This window comes from Esox lucius, chromosome 5, assembly GCF_011004845.1.
Source record: "Esox lucius isolate fEsoLuc1 chromosome 5, fEsoLuc1.pri, whole genome shotgun sequence".
In the NCBI taxonomy this organism is placed as follows: Eukaryota; Metazoa; Chordata; class Actinopteri; order Esociformes; family Esocidae; genus Esox; species Esox lucius.
This window is the reverse complement of record NC_047573.1, coordinates 13,947,541-13,967,529: the sequence shown is the minus strand read 5'-3', so window position 1 is coordinate 13,967,529 and position 19,989 is coordinate 13,947,541. Positions and strand designations below refer to the sequence as shown.

The 19,989-nt window shown below is 41.2% G+C and overlaps 1 protein-coding gene across 4 annotated transcripts; it reads left to right on the top strand.

The window, feature by feature from the left end:
• Positions 1 to 179: 179 nt before the first annotated feature.
• qki2 (QKI, KH domain containing, RNA binding 2) lies at positions 180 to 18,751 on the top strand. 4 transcript variants are annotated; one of them, XM_010898105.5, is made up of 8 exons: positions 180 to 783; positions 7,694 to 7,845; positions 10,213 to 10,329; positions 10,818 to 10,961; positions 11,891 to 11,978; positions 12,102 to 12,395; positions 12,678 to 12,774; positions 15,240 to 18,751. In XM_010898105.5, exons 1-8 carry the CDS (start codon positions 636 to 638, stop codon positions 15,253 to 15,255), a joined length of 1,056 nt encoding a protein of 351 aa, XP_010896407.1. In that variant the 5' UTR covers positions 180 to 635; the 3' UTR covers positions 15,256 to 18,751. The 4 variants fall into 4 exon arrangements, 3 of the variants coding, with proteins under 3 accessions (XP_010896407.1, XP_010896408.1, XP_019902432.1); XM_010898106.5 differs by having other exon boundaries at positions 181 to 783; positions 12,678 to 12,752; XR_829200.4 differs by having other exon boundaries at positions 182 to 783; positions 12,493 to 12,752.
• The last annotated feature ends 1,238 nt before the right edge of the window (positions 18,752 to 19,989 follow it).

Sequence of the window (19,989 nt, the reverse complement as noted above, 5' to 3'; positions counted from 1 at the left end):
CTCTCAGAGCAAAGGGACAAACAGCATTGTTGACATTGTCACCTCGAACAGTTCGTCCTCTGTGTGTGTAGGCGTCTGTGTGTGTGTCCGGGGACGCGGAGCGCCCTCTGGTTCCACCCAACCACATTTTACTCTCCCCCTTTTTCTCTCTCGTGCAGTGTGATGTGTGGTCATATGACAAGGTCTGAATACCGACACACACCGGACGTGATCGAGTAGGAGTGAACGAGAGAAAACAAGTGGCAAAGTGTGTCGCCAAACCTGTGAGCGTGAAGGGGCACTCCTAACTGACTGAAACGGCGGAGAAGAAAAATCGGGAAAACAAGGGAAACGAGTTTTAACAATAACGTAACTAACTTTTGCCGAGGGTATCGGCATTTCCAATAGATCGAAGTTACAATTTTCTACACGTTTTCTTGTTCTTTATTTTTCCTCTTCTTCAGTCCCGTTACTTCATAACGCATGTCGCCGGAGACTCGGATCAGCGTGTGACAAGCTCATCACAGGATCGGAGGAGGCTGGGGTACAACTCGGGGCAGCATTTGGACGTAACTTTTAAACTAAAGTTGAAACTTTTTGCTCCCGTTTTATAAAGAGTTATTGCAGAGCGTCGGCACAGATTTTGGCTTGTGACTATGGTCGGAGAGATGACTGAGCAGGTCCGAGAAAGACCAAGGCCCAGCCCGGACTACCTGATGCAGCTGATGACGGACCGGAAGGTCATGAGCTCGTTGCCCAACTTTACTGGCATCTTCACACACCTGGAGCGTCTCTTAGATGAAGGTAACTTCGTAGGCTACATTGCGTAAATATCAAGTGGATATTAGAAGTCTACACATCCTTATTGAAAAAGCAGCTTTTGTTCATTATATAAAGTCTGAAATCAAGACAAATCATGTCAAACCTTTTTTCACCTTTATGATCTTGTAACCAAACATTGATAATAGTGAAATAATAGGATAAATTCTCAGATAAATATTTCTTACAAACGATACTATTCCACGATTGCATAAGTAGCCTCTGCACACTCAAAAACAAATACTTTTTCAAAGCACATTTTTCTTGGATTAAGGGAGTAAGTCTGTTTGGATTTGTCTCTATCAACCTAGCAAACCTGTTTTTTGTTGCATTTGTATCTTCTTTTCAGAATAAGCTCAGTCAAATTGATAGGGAATCTCCTGTACACAGCCCTCTTTAGGTCACTACACAGTTCTTTTTGCTAATGGACGGTCTGACCATTCCAGGAAATTGATCTTCCCTTTTGGTTGATTTGGCTATGTACTTCTGAGTGTTAATGTGTTCAAAGGTGAAATAATAGAATGGTTGTACTATGCAAGGTGTTGCAAAATGGAGTGATAGCCTTCCATCTTCAAGATCTGTCTTTTACCCTGTACAAATCTCCCACTTTTACGATCAAAGCACCCCCAGACCATCACATTGCCTCCACCATGCTTGACAGGTGGTGTCAAGCACTCCTTCCGCATCTTTTGGTCTGCATCTCACAAATGTTCTTCTTTGTGATCCGAACACCTCAAACATAGATTTGTTTGTCCATAACACTTCTTCCCAGTCTTCCTCTGTCCAGTGTCTGTGTTCTTTTGCCCATCTTAAACTTTTCTTTTTATTGGTCAGTCTGGGATGTGGCTTTTTCTTAGCAACTCCGGCCTAGATGGCCAGCATCCCAGAGTCGCCTCTTCACTGTTGATGTTGAGATTGGTGGTTTTGTGGGTACTGTTTAATGAAGCTGCCAGTTTGGAATCTCAGATGTCTGTTTCTCAAAGAAGTAATGTATTGGAATACCCCACATTTCTCAGAACAAAAATAGACTGACGAGTTTCAGAAGAAAATTCTTTGTTTCTGGCCATTTTGAGCATGTAAAAAACCCCACAATTGCTGATGCTCCATATACTCAACTAGATGGACAGTTTTATAGCTTCTTTAATTAGCACATCAGTTTTCAGCTGTGCCAACATAATTGATGTTAATGATGATGACAATTAGCCTTTTAAAACGATAATCTTTGATTAGCAAACACAAAATGCCACTGGAAAACCGGATATATATATATATATATATATATATATATATATATATATATATATATATATCTAAAGTTCTCTTCAAGTAGTTGATATACCAGCAGTGTTGCTTTAGTGTGTGTGCGTAAACACACACACACCAGTCTGTGGATGCTGTTCACAAATAGACAGTTGTTAGTCTGGGTTGGTGACCTAATGTGAGTGCCTGGCAAGGCACTAGGCTCTCAATGGGGCTACTCGGTCAACACCATGTCAGCCTGAACAGTTTTGACTTGGTAGGGCTTGTAGGGAGTGATTATGTATTTAAACACACAGACACTCGGAAGTTGAGTAGACTATAAACTGACAGTGTGTGTGTGTGTGTGTGTGTGTTTGAGATTATGTTCTTTTTTCAAGAGGACTAGCACACCACATCTAACAAAGACTTTCCATAAAGCTAAGACTACATAGAAACAAACAATTAGATTTTATTTAGAATTATAAATATGAATAAGTGGAATGGAAACAAGGAAAATGATAGGGGCGTATGAGAAAAGAGTGGAAGACAAGGGAGGAGTAGGAGAGAATGGAGAAAGATGGAGAAAGGGGGCGGGGTGTGTATGTTTGGTATTATCTGAACACTTGAACATGCCATTACCCTATTTTGAGCATTATGAGTGTGTGTGGGTGTGTGTGTATGTGTGTGTGTGTGTACAGAGAAAGAGAAAGAGAGAGAGAGAGAGAGAGAGAGAGAGAGAGAGAGAGAGAAAGCTAAACCAGGGTCAAACATGCCCCTACACAATCAAATACATACAATCATACAGCCATATTATTTATTTGTAGCAGTTTATCTACATTGACTGACTTATGAAACAGTCCATCAAACGCTGTAAAAATAGGCTTAAAACACTGTGATTGTGTGATGACACCATGAAAGGTTGTGCTGAGATTTGGTGTTTGAAAGCAGTATAAATAGCTAAGCTAATGTAAGTGTTTTGATAAACATCAAGTATTTTAAAAGACAGTAGAAGGCCTAAATGCATTTTGATTGAAAAAAATATGTTTTTAAAAGTTGTTAAAACACTTTTGGGGGCATTCAAAAAATTATACAATCTCATTCCATCCAAACTATGTTTTTTTGTGTGTTATCATTGTTGGTATACCAAAACGTTCACAAAAATGCATCCCTCTTACTGAGAAGGAGTCACATGGCTTGATATATAAAGCAAGCAGACAGGCGTCAAAGCATTCAGTAAATGTTTGATTGAAAGTTAGAATGGATGAAACAAGGGGTGTAAGTGGCTTTAAACATGGTGATGGGGCACTGGTTCCAGTCTCTCAGAAACTGCCTCTCCATAGTTTTTTCATGTTCATGAAAGATGTCCAAAGAAAATGTCAAGAATCGTGCAAGCTAACAGACGGCGACTAACAGGCTAATAGGGGTGCAGTACAACAGTGGTGTGCAGAACAGAATCACTGAGTTCGTTAGTCCTTGTTGCTGATTGGCAATGGCAGAAGACCACATCAGGCTTCAACCTTTATCAGCTGAAAGCAAAAAGCGACCCCAGTGGCCATGTCATTACCAACACAGGACAAATGAGAAGTGAAAAAACATTGCCTAGTTCTTTCGGTTATAGGTCAATATACACTTTAACACCCTATATATTTTTTCTAACACTAGATCCTAAGGTGAGTTATTTTAGATACTCATTAGTTAGGGTTTCAGAAAATGGGACGTGACTTTGCTATACTAGCTACAAGGAAAAGATGGTTGCCTTGCATACAATGGGGTGACATGAGTGGACTTTTCAGGGGTTTGATGGCATTACCAGTGAGACCTACCAACTGTGAGTTGCAGTAGTCCAGATATAAGATGACAAGTGCTTGGATGTGCCACTTCATGTGTGACGTAAGGTCATACCATACAAATGTCATAGAGCGTGTTCCCCCAGGAGCGAGTTACCATCTTGATGTTTGTGTGCTGTTCAGGGTCACCCATAGATTTGTTGCACTCTGGGGTGGTTCTGTGGAGTTATCAATCATTATGGATAGGTCTTAGAGTAGAAAGGCCTTCCCCCGATGGAAGAGCAGCTCTGTCTTGTCAATGTTGAGCTTAAGATGGTGTGCCGATATCCAAGCAGAAATGTCTTCCAGGAATGTAATAATATGTGTCGCCATCTGGGTGTCAGGAGGAGAAGACAGGAGAGTGATAGAAAAAGACTTCAGCAGCAGATAGCTGAATACAAGGTAGCGTTCGAGTGAAAGGACGATAAATCATCCAGACATTTTTTATTATTATTTGTTTTCTCAGTTGCCCACACTAACACCTGAGCCTAGCAACACTTTGAAGCATTTGTTGAACAGCGTTGATTAAGCAATTTCTTTGCGTTGATGGTTTGCGTTAGTGTTACATAGCACTTTGTTTTAACTTGGTGTGTGTGTGTGTGTGTATGTGTAATAACTGGTTTACATGTGAGGCTAGGTATGTTATTAGAGGCTTATAGCTGTTGTGATTATAGCTTTACATAATTAGGGTTCCAGCTATTATTACTATGGTCACACTTACTTATCACTGTGCCTTTGTCACGTCATAGTTATTTCACAGTATAGTGTGTGTCTGTGTGTGGTAGCGGTTGCCTGGCTGGTTATTATAGTGGTTGCCATACTGTGAGTAACACATCATGCGACAATATTGGAGGTCTGAGTCAGACATCTTTAAACACACACACACACACTGTTGTCTCTCGGGTTAGGTTGAGGGTTGTTTTTTGTTTTTGCACCTAGTGTTTGGCTTTAAAGTGTTGTTCCAAAAATTATTCCTTTTGTGATTTTATCACACGTCTCCACGTAGTTTAACTGTTGCACCTAATCCCAACCTAAAATCTAAAATAGTTTCATTCCAATGTTTTTGAAAGTGAATGCTAACACTCTACAGCCTGAAAAGATGGTTCAAACGTAAGTTTATTGTGTATGGTCAGGCACTGCATCAGTAGCAATGTCCATGAATTTAGGAGTGTTATTCCCTCAGCTTTTTACAGAAAGCACTTTGTTATTCTTTGTATTCAACCCCACTTAATAATATTTGGTAGAGCCAACTTCATTGTTCAAGCAACCTAAAAAATCTGGAGCAAATTCACCCAGAACAATGGGCAAAAATCCCTTTGACTCTGTGTGCAAAGCTGGTACATACTTATCCTAAAGAACGTACCTGTTATCAGTACAAAAGGTGGCTTTATCCAATAATAGACTGTGGGGGTTGAACACTTATGCAAGCGAACATAAAACCAGTGTTACCTTACAATTATTGATTTAGGGTTTCATTTTTTTTTGTCAACACACCAGTAGTAATGGAGTCAAATTACAGAATTGGTCCAGGGGTTGAATACTGTTTCAAAGCAGAGTATCTTTAGAAATGTATTAAAATCCCTGACTTCTGAATTACAACTGGCAAATTTAAATGTTGTTCTGTTTGATATTTTAAGACCATGGCCCAATTTATCTACCCTGCTGCATTCAGCGATGCCGGCTTAGTTCTAGTTCCATTTTCTCTTTCATTCCTGGTGCTCACACCTGGCCCCTCATTGCCGTCACACGCAGCTGGACTCAATCGCTCTAATCAACCCAGACTATATCAAGCCCTCAGTTGCCCTGGGTCTCTTGTGCAGTATTGTCAATGCCATGCATGTTTGTGTTTTTGTGTTTCCCAAGCCTAGTTCCTGTACCTGTCTGGTCTGTACCTGTATCACTCCCTGCTCTATCACAGACACTGTTACTGAAATTCAATTATTTAAATGTGACACATTTGTTGGAAAGAATTTGTTAGAAAGAAAAAAACTTCTATTCAACTTGTTTCAGAAGGATTTCTAAGGATGCCAATCATCAAGAATGTTTTTCAGTTTTTAAATTATTTTTCTCTCCTCAAAGAAAGGTACATTTTTCACCTATATCTTGAATGGAAGATAATGCAAGAAAATGTGTTTTCATTTTCGAGGTTACTGTATACAGTATCTCACAAAAGTGATTACACCCCTCACATTTTTGTAAATATTTGAGTATATTTTTTTCATGTGACAACACTGAAGAAATGACACTTTGCTACAATGTAAAGTAGTGAGTGTACAGCTTGTATAACTGTGTAAATTTGCTGTCTCCTCAGAATTAGTCAACACACAGCCATTAATTAACAAAACTGTGTAAACCTCTTAGTGAAAATGTCCAAATTGGGCCCAATTAGCCATTTTCCCTCCCCGGTGTCATGTGACTCGTTAGTGTTACAAGGTCTCAGGTGTGAATGGGGAGCAGGTGTGTTAAATTTGGTGTCATCGCTCTCACACTCCATCATACCAGTCACTGGAAGTTCAACATGGTACCTCATGGCAAAGAACTCTATGAGGATCTGAAAAAAAGAATTGTTGCTCTACATAAAGATGGCCTAGGCTATAAGAAGATTGCAAAGAGCCTGAAACTGAGCTGCAGCACGGTGGCCAAGACCATACAGTGGTTTAACAGGACAGGTTCCACTCAGAACAGGCCTCGCCATGGTCGAACAAAGAAGTTGAGTGCACCTGCTCAGTGTCATATCCAGAAGTTGTCTTTGGGAAATAGACGTATGAGTGCTGCCAGCATTGCTGCAGAGGTTGAAGAGGTGGGGGGTCAGCCTGTCAGTGCTCAGACCATACGCCGCATCAAATTGGTCTGCATGGCTGTCATCCCAGAAGGAAGCCTCTCTTAAAGATGATGCACAAGAAAGCCCGCAAGCAGTTTGCTGAAGATAAGCAGACTAAGGACATGGATTACTGGAACCATGTCCTGTGGTCTGATGAGACCAAGATAAACACATTGGTTCAGATGTTGTCAAGCATGTGCGGCGGCAACCAGGTGAGGAGTGCAAAGACAAGTGTGTCTTGCCTACAGTCAAGCATGGTGGTGGGAGTGTCATGGTCTGGGGCTGCATGAGTGCTGCCAGCACTGGGGAGCCTACAGTTCATTGAGGAAACCATGAATGCCAACATGTACAGTGACATTCTGAAGCAGAGCATGATCCCCTCCCTTCGGAGACTGGGCCGCAGGGCAGTATTCCAACATGATAACGACCCCAAACACACCTCCAACATGACCACTGCCTTGCTAAAGAAGCTGAGGGTGAAGGTGATGGACTGGCCAAGCAGACCTAAACCCTTTTGAGCATCTGTGGGGCATCCTCAAACGGAAGGTGGAGGAGCGCAAGGTCTCTAATATCCAACAGCTCTGTGATGTTGTCATGGAGGAGTGGAAGAGGACTCCAGTGGCAACCTGTGAAGCTCTTGTGAACTCCATGCCCAAGAGGGTTAAGGCAGTGCTGGAAAATGATGATGGCCACACAAAATATTGACACTTTGGGCCCAATTTGGACATCAGGTGCAACCCTGATGAACAATCAACCATTTTACAACACACATTAAACCAACAGTACTATGCCACTATTTTTATCTTACACAAAAAGGGCCTCACAATTAAGTGTTTCAGCGGTATTTAGACTGTATAATTAAAAAAATCAACCCAGAAATTGGGAAATAATTTCTGGCTAAACTGATTGTCATTTTCTTTCGATCTTTCTATTATTTCTCTCTGCCCCTCCCTCCTTTTCCTCTCTTTCATCTCTTTCTTTCTCCACCACCCCTCTCTCCTCCCATCAGAAATAGGTAGAGTGCGCAAGGACATGTATAATGACTCAATGAATGGGGGTATGGCTGCTGAGGGGCGGGACTCTGAGGAGCTGCCCGATGGGATTGGTCCAGTGGCCCAGCTGCAGGAGAAGCTCTTCGTGCCTGTCAAAGAGTTCCCCGATGTGAGTGGACAAACATTTTTCAGCTTTCATAGTCTATTTCATTTCCTATTTTATCAACAAAACAAAAAAAAAAACATTCCTATTCACAACAGAAAAATTTTGCCCACCTTCCAGATCCATGATCTGATGGCAATTCAGGGGGAAGGGCTGCTTTCTAAGCTCCCAGTCCTTTTTAAAAGGGGTTAGAATGTATGGCAGAGGACCTCAGATAGAGCCGATGACAGGATAAAATGACAGTATAACCACTGGTAACATACACACACACGCGCTGGCCTGCACAGAAGCATGCACACAAACTCACACACCAATGGAACAGATGAGATCAGGGCTAAAAATATAGTGCAAGCAGCTTCTCATTTGTGTGTGTGTGTGTGTGTGTGTGTCTGTGTGCATTTGTGTGATGGTGTATGTTTGTGTGTTATTGTGTATGTTTGTGTGTGAGTGTGTGTGTGTGTGTGTGTGTGTGAGTAAAATATGCATGTGCAAAAGGGGGTCAGAGAAACAAACTGACACAAATGTGTGAAAGGTAGACCCACAGGGAATCAAAAATGGAGAGTAGAGAAAGAGAGAACTAGTGAGATGAAAGGTGACGAGAAGAAAGGGGGTGAGAAAGGGTGGGGGAGAGAGAGGAAGGTGGTGACAGAGAGGGAGAGAGAGAGGGAGAGAGCTACAGCAGAGGTAGCGAGAGAGAGAGAGGACTAGAGAGAGAGGCAGCTGTCTTGTTAATCTCTCAGCTCCAGTGACAGATAAGGTTAAGACAGTCTGGCCTTACCATCAGCCAACACATACAATGACCTATTCCTGACTCTCTTTCTCTAACACCCAAACACAGACACACACACACACATACACATATATTTATAAACTAGGAAGTTTGAACCTTGGTTTCTGATTGGCCAAAAGCTGTTGTATATGAGATCATACCATAGGTATGACAAAAAAAAAATACCTGCCTGTTGTATATTTTTAGTATACCACGGCCAAGGGCTGTCTCAGAAATACTCAGTGTTGAGCGAATGAACAGCCCTTAGCTGTGGTGTACTGGCCATATACAACACTCTCGTAAACACAACTTTAAAGGCTTTAGTTTAAACAAGTTACTTACAAGAACCAGGGGCCCCATTTTGTCATTCATGCGTAAGCACAAATATTTGCAAAAACCATGAATGGGACATATTCGCCAACAGCCATGTCTGAGCACATTGCCAAGTGTTGGAAATAAAAACCTCCCGGTCAAACACGTGAGGTAGTTAATCAGGAAATGCAAAAAATCTGAATACAATTGTGGGAATAATGATTTAAATGTTGTTTAAGATTTATGCAATTACATTTTCTATTCAGATTTTTTGGCAAGAGGCACTAAAATGGACCTTCTTACCCAGGATATGCCACTTAATACCTCCCACTGTTTTGAGTGTAATCATCAGTAAAGCTAGAGTTTCATAAACCTAAGATATACAATTGCACTACAGATTGAAGCGAAGAAGTGTTCACTTTTCCTTTGATTGTTTTCAGGTAATCAGATTTCACTTTATAGCATTTTTTTATTTTTACTGATCAAGCAAGAAAACTGAATAAAACATTTTGGCATGCACTCAAAGCCTGACACGATACACCTATACCTCTATATCAGCCTTAGACATTTTTTTGTTTAGTTGTTTTGTTTTGTGCTGGTGTTTCATCAGGTATGAATTGGGATTAATTTTGTCATATGTTTAATTAAGGACATTTCATTAAAAGCAAATGCAAGTAGATAATACAGCACTATGGAATACAGCAAAATATCATACTGCTCATTCAAATGTTTAGTATTTGAGAAATGATTGTGATTAAATAAATGGATACGGCTTCACCTTATGTCTGAGTCTAAAATATAACTTGTTGTTTGCGTTGTTTATTTTTTATTTCATGAAGGGTTCCAAAATTGACTGTTAATAATGAATAATTAGAATTTGGGTGTGCTCTCTGTGATCATTGTGAAAACAGTCATCAAATGAAAAAGTTGAAAAATGGCTCTCGGAAATAACCCATTATTAGGAAATAAGTGTTCTATGAAAATAGATAGAAAGACAATGAATTATTGTGAAATCAATTAATTAAATGTGCCCAGATTGTTCAAAATGCAATTATTTCTAAATAATTTGTTTATACACCTTTTTTCTACATGTATTCAAAATTAAATACTGTATTTATATCTTTAATTAGTTATTCAATTGCTTGTTTTCGAGTTGTTTTAGTATGGACCTCCATATTACTGGCATTTGTGGGATTGTTTGATAAATCAAACCTCTCCAAATTCCCAGCCGAATGTTACATGTTTTACGCAGTGTTGACTCCTTCTGTTGGTTTTCATGTGGCTGTGTGTAGTTCAACTTTGTGGGGAGAATCCTTGGTCCGAGGGGACTGACTGCCAAACAGCTGGAGGCGGAGACGGGCTGTAAGATCATGGTACGAGGAAAAGGATCCATGAGAGACAAGAAGAAGGTACATATGCACACCGGTATACCGAAAAAGAAACGTGCACACCTCCACCCATACACATGGCATAGTGGATTTATATTGGTACTAGACTCTTAAGACTGCATTAGACGTGAATAGAGCGGAGTCCATCTGCTACTCTGCTGCTTCTGGTTTTCGCTTCCTGGCCGGAGCCATGCAGCCTTCCAGTGGAAACGCCAACTGCAGGTGGAGCAAATCCAGCATTCCATCTATCTCATGAGAATACACCCATCCCACATATCTGAGAATGAAAGAAACAGGCGGAGAGGGAGTGGTGGATGGAAGAGATGAGGGAATGAGTTGACAGAGATTGACCTTCTATGTGAGTGGGCATTGTTCAGTTATGGTATAATGGCAACCAGTGTGGACCTTCGCCGGGAAAATGTACAACATGTTGTGGAGAAAGACGCTCCCATGCACAGTCAAACAGAAATATACAAACCATGATATTTTTGTTTTTGAATGTGTACTAGGAGGAGCTGAACAGAGGGAAGCCTAATTGGGAACACCTGAGTGAGGAACTCCATGTACTCATCACAGTTGAAGACACACATAACAGAGCTCAGATCAAACTACAAAGAGCTACCGCAGAGGTCAAGAAACTTCTCGTACCAGCTGTGAGTATGAGTTTCATTCTGTAATTGTGTGTGTGCGCATGTGTGCTGGGGAATTCTCCAGGCAGCATGTATAAAAGCGTATCCATGGTAATGCATGTTGTGAAAGGAGGAGGGGATGAATGGGGAGACTGTTCACTTTTCTCTGCACTCTATCACTCCTTTCACTCCTCTTACACCCAATTCATTCCCTCCTCTCTCTCTTTTCTCTAGTGAGCTCTTTCCATGTGTCCCTCTACATTTCTCACATTCTCTTGGCCTCCCACCCTCTGCTCCCACAACTCACATACAGACAGAATAGCTGACAACACTGTTGCTCTCTTCTGTCTTGAAACTCAACATCTTATAGTAGTTGGGAACTCTTCCCGATACTCTCAAATGGCGCTGCACTGCTTTGCACTTTTCATCCGATCTATGTCTTCTGTCAGTTTATATCCCGTTCATCTTCTGTTGACGTCCATTCAGTGTAGCGTCCATCAAAACCAGAGACGTTGTAAGGCTGGAGTGGGCTGAGTTGTTGTAGTACTGAACCAGTACCATATGATCCATGTTAAGTTAACCCAGGAGGCCAAAGGGTGAAAGATGGTTAAATCAGACTTGTTATATAAAATATATTCATGTTGGTGCTGTATATCATTATCAGAATATCTTAAGTGATTTTTCATCAAAATACCCCAGCCTTTTTCACACAATTGCACCTACAAAAGTAGTGAGCACTGTTTGAGGTTTGCCCAGGAAAGGAATTAGGGTTGGTTTTGAACACACATTTTCAGCAGGTTCTCATCCCTATTTAGCAATAGTATAGTTTTCATTTAGGGTTTTTGATGAGGCTAACCAGTGTAGAGCAATCCAACTGTCATCTTGTTGGAATGGATGGGTATTTAATGTGTGTGTGTGTGTGTGTGTGTGTGTGTGTGTGTGTGTGTGTGAAGGCTGAAGGAGAGGACAGTCTAAAGAAGATGCAGTTAATGGAGCTGGCCATACTCAATGGAACCTACAGAGACGCCAACATTAAGCAACGTAAGGATGACATCATCAAAACGTGCCATTCCTCAAACCGTCAGTGGGACTTTCTAAAACATGTTTTCATTTCCTTTTAGTAATGGCTTGCCTACTTCTTTTTCGTTGTGTGTGTTTGTGTAGCCACCATGGCTTTCTCCATAGCCTCTCAGCAGCCACGACTCATCTCCAGCCCCTCCCCTGTCATGCAACAGGCTATGAGAAACCCTGCCCCTGTTCAACAGCCCAACCTCATGCCTCACCTGATTCGTCAGATCCAGAGTCAGCAGGCCCTCATGCAAGGGGCCAATCAGCATGCAGCACTCATGCAGCAATCACCTGAATCAGGAGGATTCTTCTACGCCCCCTACGATTATTCCCCTTACACTCTCACCCCATCTATACTGGAATATCCCATGGACACTACTGGAGTATTAGGTAAACCCACACAATCCACACAAATCAGATTCGGATTTGGACAAGAGGGTTGTGTTGTTGTGTTGTAACCTGGTTTTATCTCTCTGTCCGTCTCCAGGTATGGCCTTCCAAACCAAAGGCTGAGAAATAAGACTTCTTAGACATGGACTGGCGCACACACATATACACACTGGACACACTTATCTGAGATGGGCCGCTTGACTGTGTTATTAATGTTTCACTGTTTAATGATGTCACTGTTAACCCCTTGTGTTTTGGTGTTGTGGTTTGAATGGTGAGCAGGAGCGATGACGGCTAAGGTGCAACGCCACAATATGAGGGTCCATCCTTACCAAAGAGTAGTGACTACCGACAGAGGTCAGTTAGATCACCAGACAGAGTGAGTGTGTGATTGGGAACATGAGTGTATGTGTGTGTGTATCTGGGCGTGTGTGTGTGTGTCCGTCAGTTCATTCGTCAGTTGACATATGTTTGAAGCCTGCTAGGAGAGGTGTAGGACCAGAATATGAGGAAAGGTCAAACAGTTGGGCTGTGTGTAAAAGACAAACAAGTCTGTCACAAAGCAGAGAGACGGGGTAATGATAGGAATGGGTGAGTCCTTTCCAGGGGTGATTATTCCAGGGCGTTCATAGCCCTATTGTCAGATAGAGGGAGGCATGTGAGATTGTCTCCTGCTTTTAGAATGGACTGTTCCCCCCCATGTGACTGACCTTGTGACTCTCTTGATTTAGATTTCTAAGAGCTCTCTTCAAATACCATTTCTCTCTCACTCTCCCTCTGCGTCTCTTTCCCTCTCATTCCACTACTCACTACTGTTCAGCCTTAGAGACAAGTAGGATTGTCTCTTTTTTATATCGTCTTAAATTACTCCATTATTTTCACTGTCCCCCATGATGAAGTTGGGAAGGGACTGTAGATTTGTCTCCCTCCGTATCTCCGTAAATATGTCACAGCGATCTGGCATTTAGAGAATGATGCTGATTGGCCAGAGGGTGGTACTGTAACAGCTATTGACAATGCTACATTTGCAAGGTCATGCCTCTAGCCTCTTTTGGGCAAAATTTATGAAATTCTGTATATTGGTCATCCTCCTCACAAGGAACCACACGGTATGTTATGACGGGCACATATTTATATCTCTTGATCTGTTTGTCTCAGATGACTGATGGAATCTGGCAAACATTCTCAGGGATATGAGTCTAGATAACCCATGCAAAATCTCAGACACCACTGGCTCTCCTTTGATTAAACGGAGTTGAATGATTCCTTTTTGCCACAGAGATCCGGCATTTACAAATTTGTACTGATTACACCAAAGTACTCAAATATAATTTGTTAGTCATGTGATATATCAATTAGCACAAGGGGGCTGTTGCATCATTCATGAGGGATGACATGTTTACTGTTACCTTGTTGAAATTTGTCAAAGTAAACACAACTTTTTTATTTATTTATATGGTTTTATAATGATTGTTTTGTATCTTCATGGATAAGCGGCACATAGTACTTGAAGCTGAAGGAGCCTACTTATAACCGTAGTCCATATCATTCTATATAGTACGTGACCTTATACTTCTTAAAGGCTACTGAAATCTGTGTTATCAGATCTGTGTCTAAAGCCACTTCTTTGGTTGGGAATGGGTTAACATGATATACTTCCAGTTCTTGCTTATGTGTTTTCAAAAGTAATAGAATTACTGTCTGACTGTAAAATATTTTGAATATAACTTTAAGTTATGAGCAGGGCATGTTTATTACATTGTTGGGGATATTTTCATTACTTTTCTTGGGATATTTTCATTACATTGTTGTGGAAATTGTCATTAGACTTTACTCTACAGAATGTAAAGCTCTAATTTATATTTATGAAGAAAGCAATTCTAAGGGTTGTTTAAGTACCACTTCATAATGTTGAAGTGACGTTATTGTTTTCTTGTCACTATGAATCAGTATAACTGATCCGGTCATGCTGTGTATAAGTCTTAGTTTAAATGGTGTTTATAAGACCCAAAGTTTGAGATTAAAAGCCAGACGAAACCCACAAGCATATGCATTAAAGTGAATATAATTAGAAAAGATCTGTATAAACCTGTTCTAAATTAATTATTTCTAAAACCTCATCTCTTAACATATCATGTCTCTCTGTTATTGCAGGCCTCTTGGCTTCTCTAGCAATCAACTCTAATGCTTAACAGCAGTCTATAAACCATCACCAGATACTTTTAATCAATTAATTGGTCATCATTGCATTTGGTCTTTTCTGTCAAGACACCATAATGTACACCCTGGCTGCTGCTAACCATTAAACGGTATGTTTCTTAACCCTGCGCTCAGGACCCACCAGCCTTCTTAACTTGCAACTATTCCACCAAGGCAACGATCATTCATTTGAATAGATTAAGACAGCGTGGTCCCCACATACAGGGTTAAGAAACGTGATAGTGGTTAGAACAGCTTCAGATGACACTTTCAAAACCTAAGAGAAAACCGTACCTTCTGCTGTGTCCATAGTTTCTCTATGTGTAGTGCAGCTATTCTCACGGTTACAAAGGGCACATTCTATAATGCCTTCGTTAGCAGTACATAAGCATAAACTCTTATATCATGTCACTTACTAGAGATGCCAGACATTATGTCAACTTTCAGATGTTGACTTATAAATGCTTATGTGGTGCTTATGAAGGTATCATGTATGTTCACGGTGTGTTTGTGACTGCCGTAGTTCGTTTACGTTGTCATCCTGACACCACTAGCTGACACTAATCTCTTTCTATCTTTTTCTCTGTCTTTTTTTTGTTTCCTTCATTTCTTTGTGTCTGTCCGTCTGTCTCCTAACCCCCCCAGCTGCCACGGCAACTAACCCCTGACCTCTGTGCCCACTGATGACCCTCTCGTCTCAGCCCGTGGCTCATTCGTTGCCATGCTCTGGATAGCAGCCAGACCCCTCCCCCCGGAGTCAACTCTGCCTAACCAACCAGAGACCAGTGGCCATGGTATCATCCCTTCAGGATCCAGTTAGGACCCAGTCACCACCCACACCCATCCAAACACCACAGTATCAAGCCATGTGTCCCTTCTATAGGAAAACCAACAGGCAAACCACCGAACCCCAAACCAACCTACCATCTTGCTGTCACCAGGCTCTATTCCTTGGCCAGTGAAGCTAGAATATTACAAGAGTAACTCAGTAATCATAATAACAGTCATGTATGATCATAATTATACCTCTCCAGGACAGTGACTAAATAAGTCTGTTCCTGTTTTCAAAGCATCGCGGTCACACAAAAAACTTAAGATTTGATCACAACGTGCCTGCTTGCCTTTCTATGGGTAACACTACACTTTGCCGGGTGCTACAGAGGGAAGAGTCTGAACCACAATGTTGGCTTTACCAATACAGTATTATATGAGTCTGAACAAAGTGCCTATTTTGTTCCAGTAGAGAAATCCCTTACTGACCAGAACAGCCTTTTTATGATAGAGATTGAGTCTGTTTTCCATGAAAGAAAATTAACCTCAGACCATATTTTCTGTCTCAACAAAGTGAAAGAGATGTAGTGGATTATACAGGAACCATCTCAATGTTGTGGTCTAACACACGCCTACACTTGTCTTTTTGATTTAGAGTGAAGTGCCAAGAAGGGTCAGTTTCTTCCGTTAGTATAGTAGAACCTCCTCAGAACAGTGTTAATGTTTTGTTTATTTTCTTTGGGGAGCGATGTGTATGTACATTTGTGTGTGTGTGTGTGTGTGTGTGTGTGTGTGTATGCGTCTGAAGAAGCCTGTTATATAGTGTTGTATTATTACATGTGTTATATACCTGAGCTCCTAACTCGCCTCCTGCCAAGCGGTTGTTTTTACTCCACACAAATCCTCTTCAAGACAAAACATGGACATACAGTATTTGTAACATCTGTTTATAATATACTTTATTTAATTTTGTATGTGAAAAATAACATTAAATGATGTTTTCAGATAAGAACAGTGTGCCTTACAGATTTATCAGATTCAGTTTAGGAACTAACTTTGCCTTCAACCAATGTGCCAATCACCTAGTGCCCAGGATTTTTTTATGTTCTGATATTTTGGAAAACCTTGAAATATTCTGGAAATCGTTTGTTTATCACATCAAAATCAGTGTTGCTTACCTTTAGTGCCTTCTAAAGAATTATTATTAACTCCGTAGTATTGTATATTAATCTACTATTTGTACTAACTGACCAGTCCTATACTGTTAACCTCTCTACTCATATCTGTCAATGCTTTGGTTTCTTTTAAACATAAACTGTGTGAATCTGAGAATTAAAAGGTGTGTTGATGTTTAACTTTTTAAAAGCTGGTAAAAAAATAATAACTTTGTACTGGAAAACAATAGTACATTATTAAACTGATAGTTTAAAAAAACTAACAACTTTGTCGCTTTTTCTCTGTAGCTTCCTTTGTTTTCAGGGAGCTTCATTTCTGCATACTAATCTTAGACACACTGCAGATACTATTGGAATACTCTATATAACATTTTAGAAATAGTGTGCTGGACAGAAACCAAGTCCCCCTCCTCTCTCTTTCTTTATCTCTTTCTGTTTCTCTGTCTGTCTCTCTCCCACCCAGATAAGTGGACAGTTGGGATGGCTAGATGAGATTCCAGGTTGGATGAAATCTGAAGCAAATCGATTTTGCAACCCACCCTCTCACACATCCACTTTTACCTACTCACACTCAGAAACACACATCTGCTGAGTGAATTATACTGGAGCACCGGCTCGCCCTAACATACAGTATCTCTCATTTCACCGTTAACTACTGGCATGTGTCATATTTTAACTGTTGCAGACTCCTCTCTTGCCCTTGGTTTCTCTCTGTCTTTCAGACAGCATTAACAGGGCTGCTCCCAAGCACACATATAGTATGACCTATAAAATATTTGGACTTAGGGGTGTCAATGAACTTTGTTCTCTCCCCGCCCTTCCTACTCTCTCAGGGAGTAGCAAGGTAATGGAGCCTCCGGCTTGGCTCTGTGCACTGGATACTGCCCGGCAGCTGTAGGAAGAGAAAGAGCCTGATCAGGCAATCCGCTGGTCTAGAGGGAGCCTGATCTGGCAACCCACTAGACTAGAGGAGGCCTGATCTGGCAACCCACTGGACTAGAGGGAGCCTGATCAGCCCAATGGACTAGAGGAGGCCTGAACTTGCAACTCACTAGGCTAGAGAGAGTCTGATCTGGCAACCCACAGGACTAGAGGGAGCCTGATCTGGCAATTCATTGGACTAGAGGGTCCCTGATTTGGCAACCCACTGGACTAGCGAGTGGGCGCAAGAACATCAGTATAACATTCCAGTGGAAGGAGTGTGGGGTAGAAGAGAAAGAGAATGAGTTGGAGAAAACAAGGATTTGCCTTTCCCTTATGTCTTGTTTTCCTATTGCGTCATTCTCCCATTTGGGGGTTGAGGCAGAGGCACCTATCAGAAACATCTAGAATGCTGTGTGTGTGTGTAATGTGTGTGTGTGTGTCTGTGTGCGTGTGTGTGTTTGTTTGTGCGCGCGCGCTCTCTCTTTATTTTTGCTGACTGCTGCCCCTGTCTTCTTTCTCATTTGATCTGATATTTAGTCCAGGATCTCTCATCCCATCGCCAGAACATCTGCTAATCTATTCTACTCTCTGTCTAATGCTGCCTATTGCCAAAAGCCCACATTGTTCCAACACACACATTGCACTGAGCTTGTTTAAAAAGCCATAACTTGATCTTTGTGCCTCCATGGTTACAAACATAAACACACTAGGGCAGGGTCCTGTTCTGAGCTAGTTTAGTCCATAGTTCAGTTTAGCAAAAGAAAGAGGCAGGATCAAATATAGTAAAGAGTACGGACCAAGCCATAGGGCAGTGGAGGATTTCCTCAAGCCATGTCGCAGCAAGTGTGTATGTAGAAAAAGAATAATATAAACATGACATCACAGCTATTTTTCTCACATGCACATTGTCTTTTTGTACCCCCTCCTCCCTCCTGGTGATTGGCTGAGGTTGAGCGCTTGGCTGGCCTGTGTGGGTGTCCGTGCATGTGTGTGTGCAAGCGTGTGCGTGAGACTGAATAGGGTATTGTACCAGGCCAGCGGGTCCACAAGGCTCCCATACAGAGACAACACTTACTCACGGACTGTGCCTGGCAGCTTGAACACACACACACACACAGACACACGCACACACACACACAAACAACAATGGTGGTCTTCATTGCTCCACTTGCCCACTTGGACTGGGATGAATACATAATAACACAAATGACTGCATCTAAATAAGATGTTTTCTTATTCGTTTTTCGTCTTTTTTTATTACCATAATAAATTAATTCAGAGACCCTTTCACCCTTTTTTCTCTAAACAGCATCACTGTGTAGACCAACTGTATGTACAGTACACTGAGGAGGGTGCATGCAAAAACATTTGTGTGTCTGTGTGTGTGTTGTCTCAAAGGAAAACAGAGAAAGAGTTAACCCAAATTGGAGACTTCACACATAGTGAAGTCGGTTTCACGTTTTTGAAATATACAAACAATTGAAAAACACATTAAAAAAAACGTACATCAAAAAGAAGATCTAGGTTTATTGTATATTGAGGCATTACTTGTTTTCGGGGCTTTGGCCATCTCTTCAGAGTCTCAGTGACACCCTGGGCATTCAACAGTGGGTCTTTGTGAATCAGGGGTTTTGAGGACATCAGGAGGATCCCAAAGGTTCCGGACCCGCAGCCGTGCAGTTTTCAACATAAGGCAAAAAAGTGGAGAAGTGTGCCCTCTGCAGTTGGACATTTGTGTCATGAATTGGTGTTAGGAAAGATGTCCTGTGATTTGCATTTTGAATAGTGTAGCCTGTGAAAGATCCTGAATAGTTTAAAACAATATCCAGAGTTGATTGGAAATATATGAATGTACTTCAAACTATCCTCCCAGTCTGGTAAGGTTCAGACATTTCAGAGCCCAATTCCTTCTCCAAATCTATTGACGCTGAGTTGACAGACTGAACTGCGTCGTATATGGTAGTCCCTAAAGATTTGGACAGAGAATTTTTATGCTTTGAGCTCTATGATCCAAAAGATTGGATTTGATATCAAAAATTACAAAGATGATAAAGTAGGTTTTAGCGTGCGTGTACTTCAGTAGAAATCTGAAGTGTTTTTCTCGGAAGGTCATAGGTTTCCATCAGCTAATGAATGAAGGCAAATGTCTCTTTGATTTATAGATCCCCTATAGGATGAATCTCCATCCCTCACCATCACTCAAAATACTCACTTGAGTTGCATGTAGGGCCACAGGCTGTTTGCAAGAGAGACAAAAAGTGGTTAGAACACCAATCAGTTTGGAAAGTTAACCAAAAACACAGATGGTGAAACTTCTAAAACTGCTGTAATTTTTTAACAGTAAAACTTTTTTTATTTCATAGTGAAGAGATAGTTAGGACTGATGATGTCACAGTGGGGTTTTTAACATTTTAAATGAAATCCCATTCAAGTCAACAACGTTTTAAAGGATAAAACATATTTTTTAATATGAAAGATATCATAGTTGTATGCAAGCCAATTGGTCATGAACACACTGAACGTTT